Raw genomic sequence first — 19,725 nt, 5'->3', positions numbered from 1 at the left:
AGATCAATCAGGGCTGAGCTCCGGAGGCTCATCAAGATGCCTCTCTCAAACCACCACCCTTGCTGGGACACCCGGGAAGGTGACATTGCCACATCTGTTCCCTGTCCCCAGCAGAGCTCAGCATTGGTGACCATCAGTCATTCGAGGCCAGACTCCACAGCCCACCACGTTTCCTGGGCCGTCCTGACTCCCCAGCTCTGCAGGGCCAGGCACCGACGGGTCCCTGTCCCCTGGACACCGTTATGCATTTGGTGAGTTCTGAACAGTCGGGGTCTCTTCTGCTGACTCAGCTGGAACTTCAGGCCACAATTAAGGGGTCCCTGGGAACCGGGGGGCACTTTACCACTGAGCCACATCCCCATCCTTTTTTATTTTTATTTTGAGAAAGAGTCTTGTTAAGCCACTTAGGGCCTCGCTAAGTTGCTGAGGCTGGCTTTGAACTCAAGATCCTCCTGCCTCAGCCTCCTGAGCCTCAGGGATGACAGGTGTGCACCATCGTACCCAGTTTCCCTGCCTTTTAGTGGGGTCTCCATAATTCCCACAAGGAAGAATCTTTTGGTTTGGGAGGGCTCAAATCTTGGTCCCTGGCTGGGTGCTATTGGGAGGTGCTGAATCCTTTAAGAGGTGGGGCTTAGCGGGAGGCTTTTAGGTCTTTGGGGGGGTGTGTCTTTGAAGGGGACACTGGACCCCAGCCTCTTCCTCTGTTTTACTGTGCCACATGTGCCTACCGCAACTTCCTACCCTCCCCAGGTCACCAGTCCTAAAAGCAGTGGGTTCACTGCCATCATGGACTGGAACCTCCAAAATTTTGAGCCCAAATCAACCTTTTTTCTTATTAAGTTGATCATCTCAGGCGTTTGTCATAGTAGCAGAAAGCAGACGAACCCAAAGCTGTAGTACGTATACCCCTGGGTACTTGGGGTTTTAATGCATCTGCAGGAAATCTTGGAATATATGTCCCCTGGATGATGGGGACAGCCCACGACAGTCAGTGACAAGCCCCAGGCATGGGAGTCGGTTACCAATATCCTCAGCACCAAAGAGAGGCTAAGACCAGTGCTAACTGTGTGTCCGGCTCTGTTCTAGTACCAGAGGGGACAGAGGTCAGCAAGGAAGAGCCAGCCCTGCCCTCCGGGAGCTGGTATCCAGGGTGGGGACAGAGCACACCCATACAGTAACCCCTCTGCCACATTTATTCACGGTTTCACTTTCTACAGTTTCAGTCACCCACGGTCAACCGCGGTCTGAGAAGGAGACGTGGAAAATTCCAGAAGTAAATAATTCACAGGTCTTAAATAACTCGTGGTGCAGTCTATTGTCACGACTGTACCCTTTTATCACGGATCATTGTTAGGAATCTCTCAGCATGCCAGGTTTATAAATCAAACTCCATGAGTGGAACGTGTGTGTAGGGAAAGAAAAATTAAAAAAGAAACACCCTGTAGTATGTAGACCCCTGGGGACTTGGAGTTTTATGGCATCTGCGGGGAATCTTGGGATATACGTCCCCTGAATGAGGGGGGGACAGCCACACAGATACGTAAAGGGGATGGTTTCAGATATGACTGTGTGCAAGGAAGGAAGAGACCCTGGGTGATGGGACAGCAGGGGACTCTCCGTGAGGAGATGACATTGGAGACCTGACTCGCGATGGGGGACAGCCCAGCTATGTGGAAAATTGGGAAGGAATGTTCAGAACAGCAGGTGCAAAGGCCCTGGGGCTGGGAGGAGCTGGGTGGATTTAGGGACAGTGAGCAAGGCCACTGTGTCTGTGGCCTAGTGAACAAGAAGAGGGACTTCGAAGGTGGGGTAGAAAGGGGACAGGATAAGGCAGGCAGGGTGCAGGGCTCTTAGGCTCCTTGCTAAGGAGAGAAGATGTCAGTACCTAAGCAACTATTGAGTTACTGCTGTATGCCGCCTTGGAGCTGGGAGAGCTATGTGCCCAGCATCCGTACAGCAGTCATGGGCATTGGCGTGGGGTGGAGGCCCAGGCAGGAGAAGGCGCTAGAGGCCAGAGAGGGAAAGCTTTTGGGGATTGAACCCAGGGGCGCTTAACCACGGAGCCCCGTCCCCAACCATTTCCAATTTTTTTATTTAGAGACAGGGTCTCGCTGTGTGGCTCAGGGCCTTGCTAAATGGCTGAGGCTGGCCTCCAACTTGCGATCCTCCTGCCTCAGCCTCCTGAGCTGCTGGGATGACAGGTGAGCACTGCTGGGCCTTCTTTTCCCTCTCCCCTCCCTCTGCATCTTGCTGTTCCTGGGAGAACATGGCCCTTCTCCACTCTGGAGCCGTGTCCCTGCTGTCCCCTCGGCCTGGGACGCTGGACCCTTGGGTCTCTTCTGCTCCATGGCCTCTTTCCCACGCAGCCTCCCCGGGGGCTGCCAAGCTGGTACCCACTGTGCAGAGGGCTCCTTCTCAGAGCCTGTCACCTGTCTGGTGCCACACCCACAAGAAGCCAGTAGGCATCGGGCCCTCCCTGCAGCCGCGGGGCCTGCCCTCTAAGGGTTAAGGTGGCCTCTTTGTCCCACGGTTGCCATGGGGATAGTTCCTGTCCCTCAGGAAGCAGGGAGAGCCGTTTCCTGTTTTGAAGGAGGCTCGGGGCTGTTTTCCTCCAATCCGGCTGCCCAGAGAGGGGCAGGAAGCCTGGGTGTGTGGCGCAGGCGGCCAGGAGGGGCCCTGGTGGAAACGCCAGCCCAGCCAGGGCAGGAGAAAAAATGCCCGGCCGGAAGAGGGTGGCTGCTTCCTCCAGACCTGAATCCCACCCAGTGATAAAAAATCCCACCCAGTGATAAAAAGGCGCAGCTCCCCTCCCCCAGGGCCCAGGCCCTCCTTGGAGACGCCTGTTGGACAAAGGCGGAGGGGACCCCTGTGGCCTCAGTGCACCCCAAAATCTGCACGCAGGATGCTCCGGCTTCTGGGTAATTGGCCTCCATTTTCCAGCCTCACCTCAGCCTCTAAATGAGCCTCCTCCAGGACACCTTCCCAGCATGCTTTGCAGCCCTGCAGCTACAGGGCAGGACATTCAGGAGTTGGGGACTCATCTTCTCACTGGCACCCGTGTGCTCTCCAGGGCCATCGCAGCCCCAGGGCTTGCTCCTCTGACCCCCAGCTACCACAGGGTTCAGACCAGGCCACTCCCTCCCCAATACACACTCTGTGGCTCCCCATTGCCTCGAGGGACCTCCTCAGCTGGTCCATCCCACCGAGAAAGGCCACCCCTCCTCCTCCACCTGGAAAGAGTCTTGCTGTCCCCATTTTACTAAGCAGAAAATTGAGGCACAGAGAGGTAAAGTGACTTTCCTGTGGCCACACAGCCAGTGAGTACTGGGGCTGGGGTCTCCAGGGTTCCTGCTGCTCTCTGGGTTCAGATGGGTGTGGGCGGTTGGGAGGCAGGTCCCAGCTGTTCTGATCTGATGTCCCCTTGACCTCCACCCATCTTTGGAGCCGAAGTGAAGCTTTCCACCTCCATCATCCCCAACTCTGCCCATCTGCCCATCAGGTATACAGAGGGTGCCCAATAAGTGCTTCTTTTTTTTTTTTTTTTTTTTTTTTACCAGGGATTGAATCCAGGGGTGCTTAACCCCTGAGCCCCATCCCCAGCCCTATTTTGTGTTTTATTTAGAGACAGGGTCTCACTGAGTTGCTTAGGGCCTCGCTGTTGCTGAGGCTGGCTTTGAACTGGCGATCCTCCTGCCTCGGCCTCCCAAGCTGCTGGGATGACAGGCGTGCACCACTGCGCCTCGCTACAAGCTCACTTTTTAAAATATCTATATTTTTAGTTGTTGATAGAACTTTACTAAATTTTATAAGTACATAAACTTTTTAATTCATGTATTTTTATAATAAATACATACACTTTTTATCTATTTATAGGTGGTGCTGAGAAACGAGCTAGGCAAGTGCTCTACCCCTGAGCCACAACCCCAGCCCCAAGGTCACTTTTTTTTAAAACCCATATTTTCTTTTTTTGCATCCAACATGGAAGGGACTTGTCTACTGTTAGGGTTTGGATGGGAGATGTCCCCCAAAGGCTCATTGACTCACTCAGTGAATTAATCCCCTGATGGGGATTAACTGAGTGGTAATTGAGGTGGGGGGTGTGGCTGGACGGGGTGGACATTGGGGACATGGCTCTGGGGTGTATATTTGTATCTGACAAGTGGAGACCCCTCTCTCTGCTTCCTGGCCACCATGTGAGCTGCTTCCCGCCACCACACTCTTCCACCATGATCTCCTGCCTCCCCTGGGTCCCTAAATAATCCTTTCCTGCTTTACAATTGCTCTGGTTGGGACCTTTAGTCACAGCAGCGTAAAAGGTGACCAAGACGTCCACTTGCTCATTTCTGCCCACAAACAGAGATGTCTCTCCTCCCATCAACTCCGTCACCTCCCTGACCTGAAGCCACTCTGCCACCTTGACAACCTCCACCACCAATACCATCCTCCCTCACCTGGGCCACCTCCACCATCACCACCACTTGGGACAACCCCATCTCCGCTAACATCTCCATTACCCCATCCACGCCACCAACCCCCCCACCTCTATCACCTCCACTGTTGCCGCCATTGTGACAACCTCCGCCCGGCTCAACTCCACCATCTACCTCCGCTGTTTCCAGATGGAGGCCTGGATTCTGTGGAGGCTCCCAGATGGAAAGGTGATTTGAAAGGATGGTATTTTCAGCTTCTGATTTTACTGTTGGAGAAACTGACCGTCCAGCCTAGGCCAAGGCCACCCTGGTTCACACCTCCAGGTCCCTGCCCAGTGCCACACGGTCTACCTGGAGGGGCTCTCCTTGGTCAACCCCTCTCCCCTGCAGCCTCCTCTGAGCTCCCACGCGCTGCTGGGCACCCTGGGCACCTGCCACAGGTCAGTCTATGTCTCATGAGCAATAGATGAAGGTCCCTGGGGGTTAAGGCTCAGAATGAGTCACCTATGTCACCAGGACCAGGCCGGCACCTGGGATGTGCACCAAGGGAACAAAGAGAGCTTCCTGGTCAACTAGTTCTCCTCTGCCTGGTCACCTCCTGGGGAAGGGCATCTTTGGTCCCTTGTCCTCTACTCCAGAGGTCCTTGAGCTTCCGCGTCATCAGAAGGATCTAGAAGGTTTGTCACAACGGGGTTTCTGATTCGGTAGGTCTGGGGACGGGTCCTGAGGACTTGCATTTCTCCCAGTTCCACAGGCTGGGAGGCCACCGCTCTGCTGTGCCGCCCCCATCTCCCTCGGGGGGTGCTCATCCCGCTGTGAGCTGACCCTCGCGGCTGGCTTGGTCCTGGGTCTCTGGGCCACCTGCTCCCCTCCACGTTCCCCGAGGCCACCACCTGGGGCGGTCGCGTCCATCCGGAGCGCCTGCCCGGCTCCGCACAGGGTGCATGGCCAAAGACGAACCAAAAGGGGACCCCACGGTCCCCCAGACACCCAACTTGTCCCTAAGATCCCACTACCTTGGCCCCTTTGAATGCACGCGGGACTCCTGGACCCTCTCGGGTCCCTGTCAGGGGACAGGGAAAGGGAAAAAAAGGAATCCTTCCTCTCCGCGCCCGGAGGAGACGTCCGGCAGGGGCGGGGGCGCGGCCGGCGCAGCGCGCACAGGGACAGCGCGGAGCCCGAGCGCGGAGCGGACGCGACACCGCCCCCCGCCCCCCACCAGCGGCGCGCTCGCCCCCTCCCCGCGCCGCCCCCTCCCTGGCCGCGCCCCCTCCTCACGCCCCGCCCTCCGAGTCCGCCGAGCCCCGCCCCCAGGCTCGCGCCCCGCGCAGAACCCCGAGCCCCGCGCCGCCGCCGCGCGCCCCCTCCCCGGCCACGCCCTCGGCCACGCCCCGCCCTCGCCCCGCCCCTCCCCGCGCCCCCTCCTCGGCCCCGCCCCGCGCCCCGGCCCCGCCCAGGCCCCGCCCCGCGCCCCCCGGGCCCTGCCGAGTCCGGCGCGCGCCGGGGGCGGAGCGGGCGCAGGGGGCGCGGGCCCCGCGGGCGGCCATGGAGTGAGGCGGTCGCCGGCGGAGTCGCGCTCGCACCGACGGACGGACGGACGGACGGGCCGACGCGGGGCCTGGGGCTCCGCGCGCTGGAAGATGAACCGGGCAGGTAGGAGGCGCCCTGGGGCGCGCGGGTCCCTCCGGGTCCCTCCAGTTGGAGCCCGCGGGGCGTCGGGGGCGAGCCGCGGGGGGGACCGACCTCCCCTGAGGCGCGGCCTCCCCGAGGGCAGAGGCGGGGAGTCGGGGTCCCCGGCCCCGGACGGACGCGCGCTCAGCTCTGAGGGGCAGCGCCCTGGTCGCGGTCGCCAGGAGCTCCCACCCCGGTCCTCCGGAGCCACGGTCCCTGGGGTAACGGAGAAGGACGCCCCTTTCGCCCGAGTGACCGCGTCGCGTCCCCACATCCCGTCACCCCCCATTTCCAGGGGTCCCCCCGACGTCCTCGGACGCCTTTCCGGGGGCTGCGCTGGGGCCACGGGACCCGGGCCACCGGAGCTGTCCCCAACCCCGGGGCGCTGCGCGGTCCCCCCCTGTGCCCGCGGCGCGCGCCGCTCCCTCCCGGACTCCAGGGTCTCGCAGCCCCCAGTCCCCGCTCGGGGAGCGCCCTGGCCCCGCGTCCTCCTAGGGACCCAGCGGGGGGACACCGCTCACCCTGGTGTCCCTGCCCATCCGAGCTCCCGCGGAACCCGAACGAGTTAGAGGAGACATCGCAGCGAGCCTCCGAGGAAGAGGCCGAGGGGCGCCTCGGGAAAGGGAGGCTCGGCTTGGGTGGTGCCTGTCCCCGTCCTTGTCCCCCGCGCTCCCCGCCGCCGCAGCGCGCCCCTGCGCCGAGGGCAGAAAGTTCTCTCCAAGAGGAGAGTTGGCCGCACCGTCCCCCCTGCCCGCCGCTCGGTCCTCCTGCCTGGGACCTCGCTGCCCTGTTTCCTTTTTCTCCTCGAATCGAGCTCCCGACCAACACCCTCTCCAAAGCCACACTCCAAAACACACATCCCTAAAGAAACAGGAAGCCACCATTTTGGCTGGGTTGGAACCATATCCTGCTGCCCTCTGTGTGTGTGTGTGTGTGTGTGTGTGTGTGTGTGTGTGGTTTTTCTTTTCCTTTCCCCTTTTCTTTTCAAAATTGTTTTAATGGAAAGAAAAAAAAAAGGTCATTGTCTTAGGAGCGAGGTGCCCCCAGGAGCCAGGGGACCAGAAGGATCTACAAAGGATGGAGCGCTTGGTGCTGGGCATGTGGACACCTGGGGGGATCCCTGCGGGTCAAGGAATGGGGGAGGGGCGTAGGAGCAGGGGTGCCACTTGGTGGGAGTGGAGGAGGCTGGAGCAGGGTCCCAGGGTCCCAGCGCCCCAGCCAGCCATTGCTTGGAGGGACTTTGCCTCTTGGCTGGGCTGGTACAGCCTGGACAGAGGCTGGCTAGCTTTTACCCTGGGCTTCTAATAAAAGTCACTTTATAACAATGGTGAGAGCCTTTCCAGCTTTCCCACGTTTTCCTGAGTGGGGCGTGGGCCAGCCTTACCCTTCTCCCAGAACAGGGAGGATGGAGTGAGGCCGGATCAAGTTGGAGGCAAGTTTGGTCCTAGAGGTCTGAGCGGTTGGCAGTCTTTGATTCCCCCGTCCTGTAATTTGTCTAAAAGCATAATCCGGGTTCCTTCTCCAGTGTGATTACAGCCTGTCATGGGTACCATCTCAGAATTTCCTGATGGTGTTGTTCTTGGTTTACAAAATCCCAGGAAATGAACCTCAGAGCCACCATAAACCTAGTTTAGTGAGACCTTGAGCAGGTTACTGAGCCTCTCTGAACCTCAGTTTCTTCTTTCTTTCTTTCTTTTTTTTTTTTTTTTTGGACCAGGGATTGAACTCAGGGGTGCTTAGCCACTGAGCCCCATCTCCAGCCCTTTTTATGTTTCATTTTGAGACTGGGTGTAGCTAAGTTGCTTAGGGCCTCACTCTATTGCTGAGGCTGGCCTTGAACTTGTGATCCTCCTGCCTCAGCCTCCTGAGTTGCTGGGATTATCTGCATGCGCCACCGTGCCTAGCACCTCAGTTTCTTTACCTGAAAAATGGAGATATAGCTCTTTGTCATTGAGTTCTTGTGATCACAAAGTGTATAAGGTGCCTAGACCAGTGTCCATTCTAAGCAGCCCATAAATACTAGCTAATAGGTATCAGCTATTTACTTTGTATCAGGTGGTGCTAGAAAGTGTTCTGTTTGTATCAATTTATTTGACATTCGCTGTCACCTGATTGGGAGAGTATACTGCTACCCCCTCATTTTATAGATGCAAAAGCAGGTGCCTGGATTTTGGGGGTCACCAACTTATCGAGGGTCTGAGACAGGGTTGAACCACCACCTGCTCATCTTGAGAGGCTGCTTTTTAATCCCGTCCCTAGCACACAGTAGGTACGCAGGACATGCCTGCCGGGGTGTCTCTGCCAAGCATTTCAAATGCCTGTCCCTTCTCTGGGACTTCTCCCCAGTCCTGTGAAAGAGGGGGTATTGCTTCCATTTTTACCAAGAAGGAAATTGAGGCACCCAGGGACACAGTGACCGGAATCACAGAGCCAATGGGTGACAGAGCAGGCATCAGCGCCACATTGTGAGCCCCAGGCCCCTGGTTCTCCATGGTGTCCCAGTCTGTCATCCGGGGAAGCGTCCTGTCGTGGGTCACTGGACTCGCTTAGCAGCAGCCTAATTAGAAATCGTCAGGCTTGGCTTGGACACTCCGGCAGGTCCCCAGGAATCAATTAATTAAGACACCGTGGGAAGGTGAAATTGGAGATAATTAATGACTCTTGCAGCGCATGGTCCTGGGCATCCTGGGGGCGCGGGGGGCTCGAGATCTACAGCTCAAACAGACTTTGGGACTGAGTGTGGGGATGTCTGGGGACGTCACAAGGAGAGCCATGCGTTTCCCAGGTGGAGGTGGCCAGCCCTTCGCTCTACAGAGGGGGAGGTTGAAGCCCAGAGAGGGACAAGGACTGGCTCAAGGTCTCTCGGCTCCGGTTTTGATGGCAGAGCTGGGAGGAGGGAGCAGGGCCTCCCCCAGCCCCTGTCCGCTGCTCCTCCCGGCCGTCAGAGGAGCCTTGCAAAGCACTTAGGGTCACCAGGGACATCCACACGGGGTGCTGGGCGAGCAGGAGTCGAGGTCCGCCCGAGGAGGGAACCCCAGCGCTGGCTCCTCCTGTCACCCCATTGCTGAAGCTCAGCCCCCCGGGGTTACCCATTGCTGGTTCCTCTGGAATGTCCTCTGCCCTGCCTCCTTTCCCTTTGTGCAAATCCACCCCCTCCATCCATCTGGGAGCAGTCCCCTGCCACCTTCCCCTTGAGTCTGAGACCCAGGTAGCCAGGGTGAGGCCGGGTCTCCATCTGGTTCCTTTCCTCCCCTCCCACCACATACCAGGGATTGAACCCAAGGGTGCTTAACCACTAAGCCATGTCCCCCCCCCTCCCCCTCCCTTTTTTTTTAAGAGACAATCTCTCACTAAGTTGCTCAGGGCCTCACTAAGTTACTGAGGCTGGCCTCCAACTCATGATCCTCCTGCCTCAGCCTCCTCTGGGATTAAAGATGGGCACCACCTCGCCCGGCCATTTGGTTCCTTTTTGTAAGGTGGTGGGCAGGAGGGAGCTCAAAACCTCGGTCGGAGGTCTCCTTTGCCGTTTCTTGGATGTGTCAAGTGCATTCTGGCTTCTCTCACTTGTTTTTACATCTTGGCTCGAATGTCCTGTTCGTTTTATTTAAAAGCGCCACCCCATTTCTGTATGGAGCTCGTTATCACCTGGCATAATGAACTTTCCCTCCATCTTGCCCGTCTCCCGCCACCTCCCAAGAGAAGATCCCTGAGAGCCACATCTTTATTTCACTTTCTAGTGATGTGTCCAAAGAATCTGGGTGAGGGCCTGTCCACAGTAGGTGCTCAATTAGTATTTGCTGGAGCTGGACTAAAGGAAATCGAGGAGGAGGAGCACACTAAAGCTAATTATTTAAATTTCTCACCTGGCCGGGCGCGGTGGCTCACACCTGTGTTCCCTGCGGCTCAGGAGGCTGAGGCAGGAGGATCGCAGGTTTCTGGCCAGCCTCAGGAACTTAGTGAGGCCATAAGCAACCCAGTGAGACTTTGTCTTCAAAATAAATAAAAAGGGCTGGGGATGTGGCTCGGTGGTTAGGCAACCCTGGGTTCAATCACTGATACCAGAAAACAAAATTCTCACGTCACTAGCTGTTCTTGGTCTCTCTGGCCTCGGTTTCCCTACATTTTCACCCTGCCCTGCCTCCCTACACGCTGAGACCTCTGAGTCTCCACTGTAAAGAAAACACTCTTGGACCGAAAGCCACAGGCAGGGTGAGGGGACTACACCAGTCTTGCTGTGCAACCCCATGCCACTTACCTGCCCTCTCTGTGCCTCAGTTTCCTCATCTTTCAGCAAGGGGGCCAGACGAGGCCTTTCTGATTCTGGCTGCCCTTGATTTCGGGGAGACGCAGGAGAAGCACTATGGGGCCAAGTCCTAGAAGCGCAGGGTGGCCACAGAGCCGTATCGTTCTGTGGGGACGACATTTTCTTGCCGGATCACGCCTCACACACCCACTGTAACCTTTCCCGAGGAGCCGGTGCCCACAGATCAATAGCTTGATTGGATGAAGGATGGGGTGGGGATGGGGGCGCTGCAGCCAGGGTGACGGTCATTTTTCAAAGCCCGTCTGTCCCTCGGTCTCATGGCGCCTCTGTGAAATGCCACCTGTTAAGGATCCCCTAGTGGATAATTCCTCCCCAGCTCCTGACACCTGATGTTCAGAGCTTGGGCTGATACTTTGTAACATCTCAGCGCAGGCGCAGGCCAGGGGGGTGTGGGCAGGCCAGGGCTGGCCTCTCTCTCAACAGCCACAGCTAGTGTCCCTGGCATCCCCACTCCTGCCTGTCATTCATTTCTGGTCCAAGAGACTGAACCCCGTGTCTCATGCATGCTGAGCACATGCTCCACCACGGAGCTACAAACCCCCTTCTTATATTGACACAGGGTTTTGCTCAATTGCTGAGGCTGGTCTCCAACTTGAGATCCTCCTGCCTCAGCCTCCTGAGTCGCTGGGATGACAAGCGTCCGCCTCTCTGCTCAGCCAAAGTTTCTTCTTAAGCTCCAAAAAAACTTTTTTTTTTTGCCCACTAATTTGGACAGCTATTTTCCTACGCCAGGACATCTTTGCTTCTGGAAGCCTAGAGTTGGAAAATCACTTTTTATTCCTAGAAGATTTTAGGTTGTTGACTGGAGGTCTGTGGTCCCCTGAGCGATGACGTGGATGAGCGCAGGGCAGGTTAGGGGTTTGGTGCGGTGTTGGCTTCAACGTCCTTGGGAGCTGGGCCTCCTTCATGTGGCTGCCTGTCGGCTACCACATCTGAAAACTCGGCAGGGTTCCTGCCGTAGCCACTAATAAGCACGCAGACAACCGCTCCTTGGAGTGTGACTCTGAAATCAAGCGCCACAAGCAGCCCAGTGGGTGGCCTGGGAATTATATGTTTGCTGCTCTGGGAGGTTTTATTTCATCTGGAGCCTTAGCTGCATTTGACATGATTCTGCCAGTTTGCGGAAGACGGTATTGACTTTGGCTGCAGACACCCAGAAATGGAGGTGCCCAGGGATGATGTCACAGCTATGTCCAAACTCAGAGCCAGGCTGGTGCTGGGCATGTGGCCGGTCTGAGTGGAGCAGGGCCCCGAGTGCCAAACACATATTCAAAGACCAAGGCTCCCAGTATGAAAAAAGAAATGTCCAGCATCTCATTAATACACTTTGCATATTGACTGTAGGTACTTCTCAGCTGACCCCGGGGCTGTGTCCTGAGACTCATTTTAAGTTGAAAACACTATAAAAAGAAAAATTGCCGGGTGCAGTGGTGCCCGCCTGTCATCCCAGCAGCTCAGGAGGCTGAGGCAGGAGGATCGCAAGTTGGAGGCCAGCCTCAGCAACAGGGAGGTGCTGAGCAACTCAGGGAGACCCTGTGCGCTTGCCTTTGCCCAGGGTCAAGCACAGAATCCAAATAAATAAAATGAAATTATATCCAAATTTGAATAAAATATATCATGAAGAGGGCTTTCACCCACTTCAATTTTTTTTTTTTTTTGAAAAGGTCTCACCATGTTGCTCAGGCTGGCCTCCAACTCTTGGGCTCAGGTTATCCTCCCTCCTCAGCCTCCCAAGTGGGTGGGACTGTAGGTAGGCACCTGCCACCACACCTGGCGTACCTACTGGGGATAGAGCTCAGGGGCACTCAACCACTGAGCCCCCTCCACAGCCCTGTTTTGTATTTTATTTAGAGACAGGGTCTCCCTGAGTTGCTTAGGGCCTCGCTAAGTGGCTGAGGCTGGCCTCAAACTCATGATCCTCCTGTCTCAGCCTCCTGAGCCACCGGGATGACAGTCGTAGGCCACCAGGTGCCCAACAGAAGAGACTTTCTGCAGCTTCTCCTGTCGGCACACATGGGTTCTTCCTCCCCTGAACTGCGCATGCCCCTGAGGGGCGCTGGCTGCCACCGCCTGGAGGCGTGTGGATTTCAGATGTGACTGTCCACAAAACCACACGTCCCTGATATTATGGGGTGTGTGTGGTGAGTCCTCCCCTCAAGATGAGACAGTGGCTGTTGGATCGCGCCATCCCACGGGTGCATGGCTGCCCTCCAGGGGTCGCATCTCATCTGTACCAGGTTGTCCCCGTGACCCTGGAAGACCCCACTAGTCGCAGCACCTGGTTTCTGTGGCCCGCCCTCGAGGGGACGGTGTGCTTTGCAGGGCCGCGGGACCAGCGCCCGGAAACGTCGCATTTTCTCATGGTTCATTGACGCAGAAGGCCCTTCTCGGTGGCTGGCTGTTGGGGGGACCCATGTGATGATGGGGACACCCTCTGTCCCCCGAGGCGCAGGAGGTCCCATTCGGTTGATTTCCAGGAGGGAGGCCTGTGCCCTGGGTTCAGGGAGCGGCTGTACAGTGGCAGTTGGAGGGATCCCTGCAGATGACAAGGGTGGGGGCGGGGCGGGTGCCACCAGGGACAGTCCATGGGGTTCCCCGGGTTCTGTCTTCAGGGTCCCCTGGAACACGGAGCCCTTCTGGGTTCCATTGAGCCCACTCTCGACGGCGGGAGAGATAATTCTAATTTTCTTTCTTTCTTTCTTTGTGTTTGCTGCTCCAATTCTCAGACTCGCCCAAGCCACCGGTCGCCCCCAAGCCCAGGACGAGCAGCCCTCGCGTCCCCGGGGTGGCGCCCCCGCTGGCCGCCTCGCCCCACCTGCGCCTGCACAGTCCGCACCGCGCGGCCCGGGGTCCCAAGCCCCCGATCGCCCCCAAGCCCAGGCTGGCTGACCCCGGAGTGTGCGTCGGCGACAGCGTCACCAAATGCCGCAACGGGCGGCTGCTCTGCGTGGACCCGGGGCTGGACCCAGGGCGCGAGTCCGAGACGGACGAGGATGACATCGAGGTCCCCAGGGCGGTGGCGAGGGACGGGAGCTGCGTGGAGAAGGTGGCCCCCGAGGAGCAGGGGGACGGAGGCCGGGACACAGGCGCTGCTGAGGACCCGGCCGAAGGGACACCCAGCGGAGAGGGACACACCGGGGACATCCCTGAAGACGAGGAGGAGGACTGTGAGGACGCGCCGGGGCCGGAGGAGCAGGGCTCCACGAGCGAGGAAGAGGAGAAGCGGGTGAAGGCGCACAACGCCTACAACCTGGGGGCCCCAGGGCCCTGGGACACGGGCGACATCTCGGAGGACGAGATCATTCTCACGCACGTGGACGCAGAGGCCCCCGAGGCCCCCCGGGAGGAGGAGGCTCAGGAGGACGGTGAGGAGGACCCCGTAGGAGCCGAACCCGGGGGACTCCACGAGGTCGGGGACCCCGACGGGGCGGCCCAGGACAGGGAGCAGGTCGCTGCAGATGACAGTGAGGAAACCCGGGAGGGTGAGGAGCTGAGCACGGCCACCGACAGCCTGGAGACCCCTGGGGGACAGGAGGAGCAGGAGGAGGACGGCGAAGTGGACGAGGAGGGTGAGGGCGGCCCCGACAGCGGGGACCAGGGGGACCAGGAGGAAGCACCCGACCAGGGAGAGAGGGCGGCCGAGGAAGGGCCCCTGGAAGGGGAGGACCCTGCGCAGGATGAGTCCATGGAGCCCCCCATGCAGGATGAGGCCATCGAGGACAGCTGCCAGATCGTCCCTTTCGAGAGCGACAGTCTGGACGACTGTGTGACGTCGCTCACAGGGAGTCCCTACGCCTTCCTGCCCACGGAGAGCACCTCCTTTTGCAGCGACAGCTATTCCCAGGTCCCCGAACCGGGGCAGGAACCCGGGGCCGAGGGGCTGTGCGTGGTGGACGCCCCCCAGCTGCCGGGGGACGCGGCGGAGGGACCCTCGATCCCCGACGTGGTGGTCGTGCCAGAGGACGACGACGGCGGCCCCGACGACTCGCTGAGCGACCCCTACGTGGTGGCCGTGGGCCTGCCCAGCCCGGGCGACCCTGGAGGAGGAGGGCAGCCGGAGACACCGGCCACCCCCGACGGGGCGAGTGGCCCCGACGGCACCGAAGAGGCGAGCTCTGCTGCCGAGGGCAGCCTGGTCCCCTCGGACAGGAAGGGCCTGGCCACCCGGGCGCGTCCGCACTCTGGGAAGGTGGCTGGATATGTCCCAGAAACGGTCCTAGAAGAAGCGGGGCCAGAGGCCGGTCCCTCGGGCTCGGGCACCACCGGGGCCACGGAGGAATCGCGGTCGCCCCTGGACGGGAGGCCCCCCGAGGGCAGCCGGGCCCTGCCCGCCAAGCCCAGGGCCTTCACGCTGTACCCGCGCTCCTTCTCGGTGGAGGGCCGAGAGGTCCCCGTGGGCATGTTCCGCGAGCCCGACGGCCCCGGGTTGGACGACCTCAGGATCCAGAGGAAGGACGACAACCTGTCCCTCCCCTGCGTCATCGGCTCCTCCGGGAACTTCTCGCAGAGGAACCACCTGCCGTCGAGTGGCACGTCCACGCCGTCCTCCGTGGTGGACATCCCGCCCCCCTTCGACCTGGCCTGCATCACCAAGAAGCCCATCACCAAGAGCTCGCCTTCGCTGCTGCTGGACGGCGAGTCCCCCGACAAGGCCACCAAGAAGAAGAAGTCGTCCTTCAAGCGCTTCCTGGCCCTGACCTTCAAAAAGAAGTCAGAGAGCAAAGGGCACGGGGACCTCAGCGTGTCCTCCTCCAGATCCTCCTCCGAGTCCAGCTACCACGGCCCCCCCAGGCTCCTGGACATGGACCGCAGAAGCTTCGGGAACTCGCCGCAGCTCAAGTCCCGGGCCGGGAAGCTGCGCGCCTCCGAGTCACCCTCGTCCCTCATCTTCTACAGGGACAGGGACGGCAAGAGGAAGGGCATCCCCCTGAGCAGGACCGTGTCCAGGGTGGAGTCCTTCGAAGACCGCTCGCGGCCGCCCTTCCTGCCCTTGCCGCTGACCAAGCCTCGCTCCATTTCCTTCCCCAACGCCGACACGTCGGACTACGAGAACATTCCAGCCGGGAACTCGGACTACGAGAACATCCAGATCCCGCCCCGCAGGCCCGCCAGGGCTGGCACCTTCACCAAGCTGTTCGAGGAGCAGAGCAGGGCCCTGTCCACCGCCAACGAGAACGACGGCTACGTGGACATGAGCAGCTTCAACGCCTTCGACAGCAGGCAGCAGAGCGCGGAGCAGGAGGCAGAGAGGTACGGAGACTGATGCTTCTTTTCTTGTGTGGGACATGGAACCATCTGACGGGCAGCTTGGGGACACAGGGCCAGCAGACACTTGCTTTATGGCCTCTTTCTAGCTGTGTGACGTGGGGCGAGTGTCTTGACCTCTCTGAGCCTCCTGGCTAACAGGGACTAAGTACCTTGGGGCCTCTTTCTAGCTGTGTGTCGTGGGGTGAGTGTCTTGACCTCTCTGAGCCTCCTCAGTTACTTTACCTGTGAAACGGGATGCGAGTCTTTTCTGTGTCAGGGTTTCATATATAAAATGCCAAATATGGTAAAGATGCGATGATTGGGGCATTTCTCAAATCCTGGGTGGAGGGCTTTCCTAGCGCTCTCTGGGAAAGTGACTCAGACAGAAGGTTCAGGAACCTTGCCAGGTATCTGTCACCACCGGGAAACTACCCTGCGTTGAGACTGAGACCTTTTTATGGTGCAGACACCCCCTGCCATTCAACAGGGAACCCGGAGAACACAATCTGACTTGTTTAAAGAGCTGGTGGTGCCCTGAGCTAAATTTCTGAATGGAAGTCTCTAGTGTTTGGATCCCTGTTGAACAAGATTGGGATTTCCTGACCCCACCTCCCCCAGACTGACTCAGTGCCTTCTATTGATCATCCCCAGCTGGGGTCAACAAATCCGGCTGTCCCTGGTGCACGGGGTGCACCTCCAGTTCACCCTCTGTCACTTACGCTCTTTGGGGGTCACCCAGTCTGAATCAATGAAAAACCCCCGGGGTCGTGATTTGAGAAGGATTCTCTGCTCCCTTCCCCTGCCCTGCCGGAACAGAAAGGGGATCCTTATTAGGACTCAAGTTTGTTTTTTTTTTTTTTTTTTGGACTCCTGGTTTAGGAATTTGCAGTGAATTTCGCAAAGGGTGGTCAGGTCTGGTTGTGCAGGTTGTGCACTGCACAACCCCAAGGGCAACTCCTTTAGCTTTGAGCCCATATGGAGTGCCCCTTGGGGTTGCTTGTCATATGCAAAGGCCCTGTTGCCTTTTTCTGTAGTCCCCTCCCCCCCCAAAAAAAATTAAACAAAGCCCCTTCATAATAAGGGAATAAAATATCCCAGAAAAATGGCGAATCCCCAAACCTTGACTGACTGGTACTGGGGTGGCTCTGCTGGCATCTGCTCACAGCTGACAGTGCAGCCTCGGGCCTCGGGTGGAGTGTCCCAAACTGTCAGATCCTGACTTTCAAAAGCAGGGTTGCACCACTCCATGCTGGAGACCAGAGTGACAGGGGGAAATCTCCCGTGCAGAAGCCACATCCTCCTGGGCCTCCATCAGTGAATCTCCTTCCGCCTTGGGCCTCAGGCACAGGGAAGGGAGTTCCCAGGAGGTTTGATTGACAGGCCTGGGGGCGGGGCCACCTCTCCTCCTGAATGGGCGCTTTGAGGTGGTCAGGGGCTGGGGTGCCGCTGAGCAGCCAGGGTCCGGGGTGGGATCCCCTGTCCTCAGACACACCTTGCTTCAGTGTGAGCGACAGGCAGAAGCCAAAACAGGTAGCAAGAGGGCAGGACCTGGGGGACCTGGGTTCAAAGCCCGAGGTGGGGACCAGGGGACCCTGGGAAAGCCAGGCCACAGTGGCCCCTCTGCGCAGTGCAGGGTTAGAGGGTTCTGTTATTTCTAGACCCTTCTGTTACACCAGCTAGACGTAGGGGGCTTAGTGTTTGTCTCTAAGTCAAGTTCATTTTTTTTTTTTTTCAATTTAAAAACCTGTCACAATGGAGCCAGGTGCGGTGGTGCACGCCTGTGTTCCTAGCAGCTCGGGAGGCTGAGGCAGGAGGATCGCAAGTTGGAGGCCAGCCTCAGCAAAATCCCCAATTCACAAAACAAAACCAAACTTGTTTTCACAGAGATCTAGTCCCGCAGCCCTGCCTTCCAGATGGGTCCTGTGTCCCCGGCCATCAGAACGTGGTCGTGGAGGGGGAGCCTGGTCTTGTGTCTGAAGAGCCCCCTGGACCCCGATAGCTGGCCACACAGTAGGCGCTTAATAAGGGAATGTGCCGTTGCAGGTTCGAGGTCCACCCGGACCCTCGGGCCCTCAGCCCCTGTGTGGGGTGGCCAGCTGAGGTGCTCGCTCACAGTCATCAAAGGCCTATTTTTGGCCAAACACCACACAGACCAGCTTGTCCCGTGTGTCCCCTTGATGTCCCCGTCCCTGTCACTTTTGTTTCTTGCCTGATGTGGCATCTAGGTGACTCCCCAGCCGAGGGCCCCCACCGTGGCCTACTGTGGGCTCCTTCAGACTGACCAGAGGTCACAGCATCTCTCTGTGGGTGACCCACACCCCGTGTCCCCGTGTCCCCGTGTGGCCGTGCGGGTGTCCCCTCCTCCCTCGCCGCCCACAGATGTGGATGGTTCTTTCCTCGTTTTCTTTCTGTGCTTTGGGGGTGCTGGGGGAGCCCCGGGCCGTGCACACTTGGGCAAGGGCTGGTCCCCTGAGCGCCAGCCCCAGCCTGAGGGCTGTCCCCGTGCACTGAGAGTGGCCTTGTGTGTCTGCTGTGTGTGTCACGGTGGCTCGGCACATGGGCTTCGGTGACGAGCCACCTGGGTTTCAGCTGCATGGCCTGGGGCAGGTCACTGAGCCCTCCGTGCCTTGGTGGCTTCTGTGACAGAGAGCGGTGGTCGCCAGCCTTGGTGTCGGGGGTAAAGGGACCCGTGAGCGTTCTTAGGTGACAAGGTCCAGGTCACCTGCTGCTGGACGCAGGCTTTGGACTGGATCTGGGTAGAATCTAGGAGGGCGAAGCTGGTCCCTTGTGCCCTGCGCGTGTCTGTCCGTCTGTCCGTCCATCCGTCCACCCATCTCTGTCTGCCTGTCCGTCCATCCGTCCGTCTGTCCATCTGTCAGTCTGTCCGTCCGTCCGTCCGTCCGTCCCTTCCACACCCCGCTCACGCCCGCTCTGCCTGCTGTGGCTAGGAGTCGGGGGACCTCGTCACCCATGGAAACGGGGTCACCAAGTCCCCGTGGGATGGCGTCAGGGCCACAGACGGCAGCTGGGGCCCTAATGCACCAGGGGTGGCCGGCCGAGGGCGCTGGGACCGTGCCGTTGGGCAGTTCGGGTGCCGTCCCCAAGCCCGTGGTCACTGCGGTCACGTGGCGCGTGCCTGGTCGTACGTGGGAGGGACAGCAGGACCCCGCCTTCCAGCTGGGACAGCAGGCCTGGGAGGTGACAGGGACCCTGCTAACAGGAATTGGACCCCAGGCCGCCTGGCCCTCCGTGCGGTGTCCACTCGCGCTGGCCCTGCGCCCTGGGGAGGGGCCACTGGGCTCCTGCTGCCCCCATCCAGTTGCTGCTGGGCATGTCCCTGGCAGGAGGCGGGTGGCACTGCTGTGCCCAGTGTTGACACTGGTGGCTGACCCAGAGGGCTCGAGGAACGCGGGAAGGACTCGTCCCTTCTGTCCCCATGGCTGGTGGCCTGGCTGGACCCGCTGCTGGGTCGGGGAGCGTCACTGAGCCAGCTGGGTGGTGGCCTTGCGGTGACCGCGGAGGTCCAGGATGGAACTGGCAGGTGTTCTGCTGGGTCCCCGGGTGGTGGCAGGGACGTCCCTGGCTGCAGTAGGCACGTGGCCGGAGGGCGCAGAGGGGTGGCCTGTCAGAGGCTGCTCACAGAAGGAGGGGGACATCCTGGACAGGGATGCTCTTGGTGACAAGGGCGAGGACAGAGAGGTGGCCTGGATACCCCCGCTGGCCTCCAGGGGTCACTGAGAAGAGGTCTCTGGACAGGGTCCCAGGGGTCCCTGGAGAGAAGGGGGAGCTTGACGTGGGGCCCGCGGGGACCCTGGCACAAGTGACAGGGACGAATCCCAGTGCGCACCAGACACACGGCCCTACTTCGGGAAGGGCCCCTGCGCCCCATCCACTGCCCTCCTGGTATTTTATTGAGGCTCAGGGTCTCCCTGAGTTGTTCAGGGCCTCGCTGTTGCTGAGGCTGGCCTCCAACTCACCATCCTCCTGCCTCGGCCTCCAGAGCCGCGGGGATGACAGGCCTGTGGCCACGGCGCCCAGCACTTGTTTCTCATT

The 19,725-nt window shown here is 59.3% G+C and overlaps 1 protein-coding gene across 1 annotated transcript in view; it reads left to right on the top strand.

Annotated features, from left to right (window-relative positions):
- The first annotated feature begins 5,836 nt into the window (after nt 1-5,836).
- Nucleotides 5,837-19,725, top strand: part of FGD5 (FYVE, RhoGEF and PH domain containing 5) — a 66,303-nt gene continuing 52,414 nt past the window's right edge. The window contains exons 1-2 of the mRNA XM_081276035.1: nt 5,837-6,083; nt 13,152-15,675. Coding sequence (XP_081132161.1) covers nt 6,071-6,083; nt 13,152-15,675 — 2,537 coding nt within the window. The 5' untranslated portion in view covers nt 5,837-6,070. The remainder of the gene's footprint in view (nt 6,084-13,151; nt 15,676-19,725) is intronic.

The sequence above is a fragment of the Spermophilus citellus genome (assembly GCF_964194105.1).
Source record: "Spermophilus citellus genome assembly, chromosome: 19".
Lineage (NCBI taxonomy): Eukaryota > Metazoa > Chordata > Mammalia > Rodentia > Sciuridae > Spermophilus > Spermophilus citellus.
Note: the sequence above shows the minus strand (reverse complement) of the source record. Positions and strands in the feature narration are given on the sequence as shown.